Genomic DNA, 11,745 nt, shown 5'->3' on the forward strand with positions numbered 1-11,745 from the left:
CACACACTCCTTCCTTCACTTCCTTCATTCCCACACACTCCTTCCTTCACTTCTCCAAGCAGACATAACTTCACTTCATACTTCCTGAGTGTCCAGCGAGGCAGGAAACTAACCCAGCTGGTGCTTGCTACTGACTGACTGGAGTCAGTCAGCCAGTCAGTCAGTCAGTCAGTCAGTCAGTCAGTCAGTCAGTCAATCAGACAGTCGGTCAGACAGTCAGTCAGCCAAACAGCCAGATAGACAGACAGCCAGACAGCCAGCCAGACAGTCAAACAGCCAGATAGGCAGGCAACCAGACAGCCAGATAGGCAGACAGACAGACAGACAGAAAGACAGACAGGCAGAGAATCAAACAGATAACCAACCAGATAGGCAGACAGACAGCCAGACAGACAGCCAGAAAGACAGACAGACAGCCAGACAGACAGCCAGAAAGACAGACAGACAGCCAGACAGACAGCCAGAAAGACAGACAGACAGTCAGTCCGAAAAATTGTCTGAGACGCAGTGAGAAACTTGGATCTATAAATCAACTATGCATCAACTATCCATCAACTATCCATCAACTATCCATCAACTACCCATCAACTACCCATCAACTACCCATCAACTCTCCATCAACTCTCCATCAACTCTCCATCAACTCTCCATCAACTCTCCGTCAACTATCCATCAATTATTCATCAACTACCCAACAACTATCCATCAACTATCCATCAACTATCCATCAACTCTCCATCAACTATCCATCAACTACTCATCAACTATCCATCAACTATCCATCAACTCTCCATCAACTATCCATCAACTATCCATCAACTATCTATCAACTCTCCATCAACTCTCCATCAACTACCCATCAACTACTCATCAACTATCCATCAACTATCCATCAACTATCCATCAACTCTCCATCAACTCTCCATCAACTGCCCATCAACTATCCATCAACTATCCATCAACTATCCATCAACTCTCCATCAACTATCCATCAACTATCCATCAACTATCCATCAACTATCCATCAACTATCCATCAACTATCCATCATCTATCCATCAACTATCCATCAACTATCCATCAACTCTCCATCAACTACCCATCAGCTACTCATCAACTATCCATCAACTATCCATCAACTATCCATCAACTATCCATCAACTATCCATCAACTATCCATCAACTATCCATCAACTACCCATCAGCTATCCATCAACTATCCATCAACTCTCCATCAACTACCCATCAGCTACTCATCAACTATCCATCAACTATCCATCAACTCTCCATCAACTATCCATCAACTATCCATCAACTATCCATCAACTCTCCATCAACTACCCATCAACTATCCATCAACTATCCATCAACTATCCATCAACTCTCCATCAACTATCCATCAACTATCCATCAACTATCCATCAACTATCCATCAACTATCCATCAACTATCCATCAACTCTCCATCAACTACCCATCAACTATCCATCAACTATCCATCAACTATCCATCAACTCTCCATCAACTATCCATCAACTATCCATCAACTATCCATCAACTCTCCATCAACTACCCATCAACTACTCATCAACTATCCATCAACTCTCCATCAACTCTCCATCAACTACCCATCAACTACTCATCAACTATCCATCAACTCTCCATCAACTCTCCATCAACTACCCATCAACTACCCATCAACTATCCATCAACTATCCATCAACTCTCCATCAACTCTCCATCAACTACCCATCAACTACTCATCAACTATCCATCAACTATCCATCAACTATCCATCAACTCTCCATCAACTCTCCATCAACTACCCATCAACTATCCATCAACTATCCATCAACTATCCATCAACTATCCATCAACTCTCCATCAACTATCCATCAACTATCCATCAACTATCCATCAACTCTCCATCAACTACCCATCAGCTACTCATCAACTATCCATCAACTATCCATCAACTATCCATCAACTATCCATCAACTATCCATCAACTATCCATCAACTACCCATCAGCTATCCATCAACTATCCATCAACTCTCCATCAACTACCCATCAGCTACTCATCAACTATCCATCAACTATCCATCAACTCTCCATCAATTATCCATCAACTATCCATCAACTATCCATCAACTCTCCATCAACTACCCATCAGCTATCCATCAACTATCCATCAACTCTCCATCAACTACCCATCAGCTACTCATCAACTATCCATCAACTATCCATCAACTCTCCATCAATTATCCATCAACTATCCATCAACTATCCATCAACTCTCCATCAACTACCCATCAGCTATCCATCAACTATCCATCAACTCTCCATCAACTACCCATCAGCTACTCATCAGCTATCCATCAACTATCCATCAACTCTCCATCAATTATCCATCAACTATCCATCAACTATCCATCAACTCTCCATCAACTACCCATCAGCTACTCATCAACTATCCATCAACTATCCATCAACTATCCATCAACTCTCCATCAACTATCCATCAACTATCCATCAACTATCCATCAATTATCCATCAACTATCCATCAACTATCCATCAACTCTCCATCAACTACCCATCAGCTACTCATCAACTATCCATCAACTATCCATCAACTCTCCATCAATTATCCATCAACTATCCATCAACTATCCATCAACTCTCCATCAACTACCCATCAGCTACTCATCAACTATCCATCAACTATCCATCAACTATCCATCAACTCTCCATCAACTATCCATCAACTATCCATCAACTATCCATCAACTATCCATCAACTATCCATCAACTATCCATCAACTCTCCATCAACTACCCATCAGCTACTCATCAACTCTCCATCAACTCTCCATCAACTACCCATCAACTACTCATCAACTATCCATCAACTATCCATCAACTCTCCATCAACTCTCCATCAACTACCCATCAACTATCCATCAACTCTCCATCAACTCTCCATCAACTACCCATCAACTATCCATCAACTATCCATCAACTTCTGATCAAAGGTCAATTTCATTTCAGCATCTATTTTAGGCTATTCCTCTTTCCTTCCTTCCTTCCTTCCTTCCTTCCTTCCTTCCCTCTTTCATTCCTTCCTTCCTTCCTTCCTTCCTTCCTTCCCTCTTTCCTTCCTTCCCTCTTTCCTTCCTTCCTTCCTTCCTTCCCTCCTTCCTTCATTCCGTCCTTCCTTCCTTCCCTCCTTCCTTCCTTCCTTCCTTCCTTCCTTCCTTCCTTCCTTCCCTCCTTCCTTCCTTCTTTCCTTACTTCCCTCTTTCCTTCCTTCCTTCCTTCCTTCCTTCCTTCCTTCCTTCCTTCCTTCCCTCTTTCATTCCTTCCTTCCTTCCTTCCTTCCTTCCCTCTTTCCTTCCTTCCCTCTTTCCTTCCTTCCTTCCTTCCTTCCTTCCCTCCTTCCTTCATTCCTTCCTTCCTTCCTTCCCTCCTTCCTTCCTTCCTTCCTTCCTTCCTTCCCTCCTTCCTTCCTTCTTTCCTTCCTTCCCTCTTTCCTTCCTTCCTTCCTTCCTTCCTTCCTTCCTTCCTTCCTTCCCTCTTTCATTCCTTCCTTCCTTCCTTCCTTCCTTCCCTCTTTCCTTCCTTCCCTCTTTCCTTCCTTCCTTCCTTCCTTCCCTCCTTCCTTCCTTCCCTCCTTCCTTCCTTCCTTCCTTCCTTCCTTCCTTCCTTCCCACCCTCCTTCCTTCCCTCCTTCCTTCCTTCCCTCTTTCCTTCCTTCCTTCCTTCCTTCCTTCCTTCCCTCCTTCCTTCCTTACTTCCTTCCTTCTCTTTTTCCTTCCTTCCTTCCTTACTTCCCTCTTTCCTTCCTTCCTTCCTTCCTTCCTTCCTTCCCTCCTTCCTTCCTTACTTCCTTCCTTCAGTTTTTCCTTCCTTCCTTCCTTACTTCCCTCGTTCCTTCCTTCCTTCCTTCCTTCCTTCCCTCCTTCCTTCCTTCCCTCCTTCCTTCCTTCCTTCCCTCCTTCCTTCCTTCCTTCCTTCCTTCCTTTCTTTCTTCCTTCCTTCCTTCCCTCCCTCCTTCCTTTCCTCCTTCCTTCCCTCTTTCTTACCTTTCTTCCCTCCTTCCTACCATCCTTCCTTCCTTCCTTCCGTCCTTCCCTCCCTCCTTCCTTCCTTCCTTCCTTCCTTTCTCCCTTCCTTCCTCCCTTCTTTCCCTCTTTCCTTCCTTCCTTCCTTCCTTCCTTCCTTCCTTCCTTCCCTCCCTCCTTCCGTCCTTTCTTTCTTCCCTCCCTCTTTCAATTGTCTCCCTCCCTCTCTGCCTCCTCTTCTCCCATACAAGCAGACAGCTTTATGAGCAGACAGACCGCCAAGCAAGCAAGTAGACAGCCAAACAAGCAGACACACCGCCATAAAGGCCTAATAACTATCATACAAGCAGACAAACAGCCATACAAGCAGACAGTCATTCAAGCAGACAGCCATACAAGCAGACAGACATCCATACAAGCAGACAGACAGCCATACAAGCAGACAGACAGCCATACAAGCAGACAGACAGCCATACAAGCAGACAGACAGCCATACAAGCAGACAGCTATACAAGCAGACAGTCAGCAAGGAGACAGACAGCCATTCAAGCAGACGGACAGCCATATAAGCAGACAGCCAACAAGGAGACAGACAGCTATGCAGACAGACAGACAGCCATACAACCAGACGGACAGCCATACAAGCAGACAGCCAACAAAGAGACAGACAGCCATACAAGCAGACAGAACGCCATATAAGTGGACAGACAGCCATGCAAGCAGACAGACAGCCATCCAAGCAGACAGAACGCCACATAATCGGACAGACAGCCATGCAAGCAGACAGAACGCCATACAAGCAGACAGACAGCCATCCAAGCAGACAGAACGCCACATAATCGGACAGACAGCCATGCAAGCAGTCAGAACGCCATATAAGCGGACAGACAGCCATACAAGCAGACAGACAGCCATACAAGCAGACAGACAGCCATACAAGCAGAGTACTCATTTCCTTTCAACTTTCAATGATTCCTATTAACCTTCAGCCCATTTTCTTTCAAAAATTCAACCCATTTCTTCCCGACCTTCTCCTCTCTCAAAAGCTTTCAGCTGGACGTTGAGAGCCGCGCGGGAAAATCAGATTCTGGTTGTTCGTGGTGGCTTAACCTATGTGGCTTCGTGGGTTAGTTGGTAAGCCAGGGGTCTCTCTCTCTCTCTCTCTCTCTCTCTCTCTCTCTCTCTCTCTCTCTCTCTCTTTTCACAAGGTTAAGGATCCCTAGCTTTATTGACAGCTATTTACAGGTTAAGGATTCCTAAGTTTATTGGCAAGCTAAGAGCTGTTACCTACATCAGCTCATTTGAAAGCATTTTTATTGTTAAGAGACATACAAGTAGGAAACAGGATGAAGTTGGAGCCATCTGTGGGCCAGCATTTTCATTTGATCAACTGACTTTATCTCGTTGACATCATTATGCTGTACGAATGTGTTCCATACTCGAGTCATCCTGGGTATGTATGATCTCAGATGGAGTGATGTTCTGGAGAAGGGTACAGCCAGAGTGAAGTTGCTGCTGGCTGCCCGTCTTGTGGTATAGAAGCTTGCTTCAAACTGTCCTCGAAGTGGATCCAAATGTGGTACTTAGACAATATTGGCCTTGTACATAACAGTAAGGCCACCCACATCCCTCCTGTGTTGAAGGTTCTGCTGAAATGACAGATCTATCCAGGATTGGTCCAGGCGAGAGACGAGACGTCTTGCTCTGTTCTCTACTCTGTCAAGCAGTCGCAGATGAGAGGGGGAGGTGGGTAGGCAAACCAAGAAAGTGGAGCATGCTCAAGGTGTGAGCGTACTTGTACCTTGTACAGACTCTTCCAACAACTACGGTCAAGCAGATGCGAGATACGGTGAAGTGCTGTAAGCTTCCTGGCTGCCTTGTTTGCAAGATTTACAACGTGGTTCTTCATGGTCAGTTTGGAGTCAAATTTCACCCCAAGGATATCAACTTCTTCCGCAGGTGCCAACATCCTCCCATTCATCCTTACTACTGCACCAGCATTACCATCATGGTGCCTAGAGACGATCATCATTTGCGTTTTCTCAGGTGCAAATGTTACTTGCCATCTATTTCCCCAAACTGATATAGCTCTAAGCTGGTGATTGATGTAGCTTAGAGCAGCTGGCATTTCTTCTCCTGGATAAGTGAATGTCAGTGTACAGTCGTCTGCATATGCATGTGATTCTGGGATGAGATGAAGAAGGTCGTTGAAGTAGACATTCCATAACAATGGACCCAGCACGCTTCCTTGTGGAACACTTGCCCCAATAGGATGCCTTGCTGATTCCGTTCCATTGAGGACTACACTTAGAGATCTACCATGAAGGTAATCACTGAGGAGACATAGCGTAGAGCCTGCAATTCCCAGTGCTTGAAGTTTTGCTAAGAGGCCCTGGTGCCACACCCGGTCGAAAGTGCCAGCAATGTCCAGTGCTACCACTGTCTGTCTCCGTCTCTCTGTCTCTCTATCGATCTATCTATCTCTGTCTATATCTCTATCTCCATCTCTCTCTCTCTCTCTCTCTCTCTCTCTCTCTCTCTCTCTCTCTCTCTCTCTCTCTCTCTCTCTCTCTCTCTCTCTCTCTCTCTCTCTCTCTCTCTTCAAGGATCCAGAAGACGTAAATCTTCAAGATTCTGGAACAGAAATTATTTTTTTCCTCTATACCAGAGACAGTTGCGTCATGAATTTATTATTATTATTATTATTATTATTATTATTATTATTATTATTATTATTATTATTATTATTATTATTATTATTATTATTCTTATTATTATTATTAATTATTTTATTATTAATTTTATTATTATTACTGTTATTATTATCACTGCTACTACTACTACTACTATTGTTATTTCTATTACCACTACTATTACTACTACTACTATCATTACTACTAATACTATTACTACTACTACTCTTACTACTACTACTACCACTACTACTATTACTACTACTACTATTATTACTACTGCTACTAGTATTACTACTACTATTGTTACTACTACTACTACGATTACTACTAGTACTATTACTATTAGTACTACTACTACGATTACTACTACTACTACTATTACTATTATTATTACTATTACCACTACTATTACTACTACTACTATTGCTACTACTACTCTTATTACTACTACTATTACTACTACTACTATTACTACTACTACTATTACTACTACTACTAGTATTACTGCTACTATTGTTACTACTACTACTACGATTGCTACTACTACTATTACTATTAGTATTACTACTACGATTACTACTACTACTAGTACTACTAGTACTAGTACTACTACTACAACTATTATCATAGGGAAGCTTCTGGACTGTGCTCGTTTACACTTCTGGAACATGCTTTCATCTCTACTTTCCAGTTCAGATTTATACTTTGGTCAAAGTGTTAACTGCAAAGTGAACTTTGCTTCGTTTCTAAGGACAAAAAAAGATAATAAAATAAATCTTGGTCACATTAGTGTCGGGCGATTAATTTTTTTTCTCTTTCCCTCTTTCCAGCTGGCGACTTCATGACTTCGTGTTTTCCTGTCCATTTCCAGACCTGGAACAGTCGTGACCAGAGGAAAATAAACTCTTCTCTTCTCTCTTCCCCCTCTTCACTTTTCCTGGAAGGAATGGGAAAAAGGGACACTGGCTTCCACTAGACGAATTGCCCCCTTTTTTTCTTTATTATTAGTTGAGACTCTGATTTTATCCCTTTTCCAGTGAACCTTTTCCAGCGAGTATTTTTCAATGAGGCTTTTCCAGTGAGCCTTTCCCAGTGAGCCTTTTCCAGTGAACCCCTTTCCAGTGAGTTATTGGTTATATGTGAGTATAAATTCCCCTTTCTCTCTCCATTTTTATATCTAACGCCGTAACTTCTCGTTTTCCACTTTCAGCACAAACCTCTTGACTGGAAGACCACTTTCTCTACTTCTTTTTCCATCAAGACCCCTCATAATCATGTCACCTCCTTCCTCATTCCAGGACCTCTGGTTATGATATGTCTTCATGTTCTTCCAGCAAGACCACTCGTAACTAGCAGGTCACCTCCCTCTGTTATTCCAGGACCCTCAGGTTATGACCTCTCTTCAAGGTTTTCCAGCAAGACCACTCATAACCAAGTTACCTCCCTCTCTTATTCCTGGACCCTTAGGTTATGACCTGTCTTCATAGCCTTCCAGCAAGACCATGAAGACAGGTCACCTCTCCCTCTTATTCCAGGACCATCAGGTCATTACTTGTCCTCATGTCCTTGCAGCAAGACCACTCACAACCAGGTCATCTCCCTCCTTCATTCCAGAACCCTCTGGTCATGACTTTTCTTCATGATTGTCTTCCAGTAAGACCAGCCGTGCCGCCAGACCATCTATCCTGCTTCTTTCCAGCAAACTTCCACCCATAACCTTATCTCTTCTCCGTGGTCTTCCAGCAAGACCACCGCTGGAACGGGCTGATCGGAGAGTTGCTGAAGCGGGAGGGTGAAGGAGCGGAAATGGCACTTACAAGCCTCAAGATCAACAAGGAGAGGGAGAGTGTCGTCGATTTTACCGTGCCCTTCCTGGAGTCTGGAATTGCTATCGTCGTTGCCAAGAGGACTGGAATTATCTCCCCGACGGCGTTCCTAGGTGAGGCTCTCTGGAATCACTTACTGGGTAGTTACTGGAATCCTCACGTTTTTTTCTCGTTGATTTCAACAATTTCTCTTATTCTTTTGTTTACTGGAATATCCACCTTGGTCTTGACTCTCCTGGACTCTGGTCCTTGGTCTGGAATCTCCTTAACAGGGACTTCCCTTGACATGAACTCTCTTGGACTCTCCTTGACGTGGACTCTCCATTCACGGTCTTTTTCAATTAATTTTCGCATTGATTTTCTTAGCCCAGTTATTTTTAATTAATATTTCGATTTGTCCTCCCGGAAAACAGCAAAATATTTTGTGGGAATATTGTCCTTGTCTGACACACACACACACATACGCACATTGCATTTTCTTAGACTGCAAGAAGGACTTCGACACAGTTCCTCACAAGAGATTAGTACAGAAGCTAGAGGAACAGACACGTATAACAGGAAGGGCACTGCAATGGATCAGAGAATACCTAACAGGGAGGCAACAGCGAGTCATGGTCCGTGATGAGGTATCACAGTGGGCGCCAGTGACGAGAGGGGTCCCACAGGTGTCAGTCCTGGGACCAGTGCTATTCTTGGTATATGTGAACAACATGACGGAAGGGATAGACTCAGAAGTGTCCCTGTTTGCAGATGACGTGAAGTTAATGAGGAGAATTAAATCAGACGCGGACCAGACAGGTCTACAAAAAGACCTGGACAGGCTGGATGTGTGGTCCAGAAACTGGCTTCTAGAATTTAACCCCGCCAAATGCAAAGTCATGAAGATCGGAGGAGGGCAAAGAAGACCGCAGACAAAGTATAGGCTAGGTGGCCAAAGGCTGCAAGCCTCACTCAAGGAAGAAAGACCTAGGAGTGAGTATAATACCGAGTACATCGCCAGAAGCACACATTAACTAGATAACTGCTGCGGCATATGGGCGCTTGGCAAACCTGAGAATAGCGTTCCGGTACCTCAGTAAGGAATCGTTCAAGACTTTATACACTGTGTATGTCAGGCCCATACTGGAGTACGCAGCACCAGTTTGGAACCCACACCTAGTCAAACACGTCAAGAAATTAGAGAAAGTGCAAAGATTTGCAACAAGGCTAGTTCCAGAGCTACGGGAAATGTCCTATGAAGAAAGGTTAAGGGAAATCGGTCTGAGAACACTGGAGGACGGGAGGGTCAGGAGAGACATGATAACGACATACAAAATACTGCGTGGAATAGACAAGGTGGACAGAGACAGGATGTTCCAGAGATGGGACACAGAAACAAGGGGTCACAATAGGAAGCTGAAGACTCAGATGAGTCAAAGAGATGTTAGGAAGTATTTCTTCAGTCATAGAGTAGTTAGGAAGTGGAATAGTCAGGCAAGCGATGTAGTGGAGGCAGGAACTATACATAGTTTTAAGACTAGGTATGATAAAGCTCATGGAGCAGGGGGAGAGAGGACCTAGTAGCGGTCGGTGAAGAGGCGGGACCAGAAACTGAGTCTCGACCCCTGCAACCACAATTAGGTGAATTAGGTGAGTACACATATAATGCGTACATTGTGGTGTCTCTGGAGGCGGCACAAGGTTCGCAGGGTCGAGTCCTGGCCTGCCGCAGTTTGGTAAATGACATATACTGCAATAATTTACCTGAATCACGGGAATTATCAAACCCGATAAGTACACAATTATCCAGGAAATAATTTACTCCAATACAGTGAACTCTCTTATAAAGCTTCCTGGTTTTAACAAACGCGATTGTTAGAAGCAGAAAACTGTAGGGTGTTTCAAAAAGCTCGACCCAATTTCAAAGCAACAGATTTTGAAATCGGCTCCATTATTGCAACACCCCGCATTAGAAATTAAACGTCGGGTTGACGAGCCTTAGAGGAGCCCCTTAAGCGAGTTCACTGTATCCTGGACGAGTGTTACACAGTGGCTGAAAAAAATGGAAGATATTGTGCACAGTCGTCTCTTTGTGAGAGATAATGAGAAATATTATTGTGAGAGATGATGACAAATGTTACTATTAGAGATAATGAGAAATATCATTAATTTGTGAGAGATAATAAGAAATATTAATTCGTGAGAGATGACAAATATTACTGTGGGAGATAATGAGAAATATTATTAAATAACCTGGATAATTAGTGATAACCTGGATAATTAGTGATAACCTTTAAATTACTGATAACCTGGGTAATTAGTGTTAACTTGGGTAATTATTGATAACCATGATAATCATTGTTAACCAGGATAATTACTGATAACCAGAACAATTACAGATAACCTGGGTAATTATTGATAACCAGGATAATTACTGATAACCAGAACAATTACAGATAACCTGGGTAATTATTGATAACCAGGATAATTATTGATAACCAGGATAATTATTGATAACCAAGATAATTAATGATAACCAGGACAATTAGTGATAACCAGGATAATTAGTGATAACCAGGATAATTATTGATAACCAGGATAATTATTGATAACCAGGATAATTACTGATAACTTGGGTAATTATTGATAACCAGGATAATTATTGATAACCAGGATAATTAGTGATAACCAGGATAATTATTGATAACCAGGATAATTATTGATAACCAGGATAGTTACTGATAACTTGGGTAATTATTGATAACCAGGATAATTATTGATAACCAGGATAATTTCTGATAATTTGGGTAATTATTGATAACCAGGATAATTATTGATAACCAAGATAATTAGTGATAACCAGGATAATTGCTGATAACCAGCATAATTACCGATAACCTGGGTAATTATTTATAACCAGGATAATTAATGATAACCAGTATAATTAGTGATAACCAGGATAATTACTGTATATATTTCTCAGTAAAAAAATTAGAATTAGGTTATCAGAAATCTTTAATCAGAAGAAGTCATTAAGTCACCTAATTAACCGGTACAGCAGCCTCGGGTAATTAGACTTTTTATGAAATATTCTATTGTCCACTTCTTATATCGAACTTTTATACTTAGTATTACCTTTGTGGCCTTTGTGTACACTCAAGTACACTTGACCTTTGTGTACAC

The 11,745-nt window shown here is 42.5% G+C and overlaps 1 protein-coding gene across 1 annotated transcript in view; it reads left to right on the plus strand.

Moving 5' to 3' along the window:
• Positions 1-11,745, plus strand: part of LOC128684665 (glutamate receptor ionotropic, NMDA 2B-like) — a 485,156-nt gene that overhangs the window by 333,642 nt on the left and 139,769 nt on the right. Inside the window, 1 exon segment of the mRNA XM_070104488.1 lies at positions 8,501-8,696. Within this exon segment, the coding sequence (XP_069960589.1) occupies positions 8,501-8,696 (196 nt within the window).

Source organism: Cherax quadricarinatus, chromosome 5 (genome assembly GCF_038502225.1).
Source record: "Cherax quadricarinatus isolate ZL_2023a chromosome 5, ASM3850222v1, whole genome shotgun sequence".
Taxonomy (NCBI): domain Eukaryota; kingdom Metazoa; phylum Arthropoda; class Malacostraca; order Decapoda; family Parastacidae; genus Cherax; species Cherax quadricarinatus.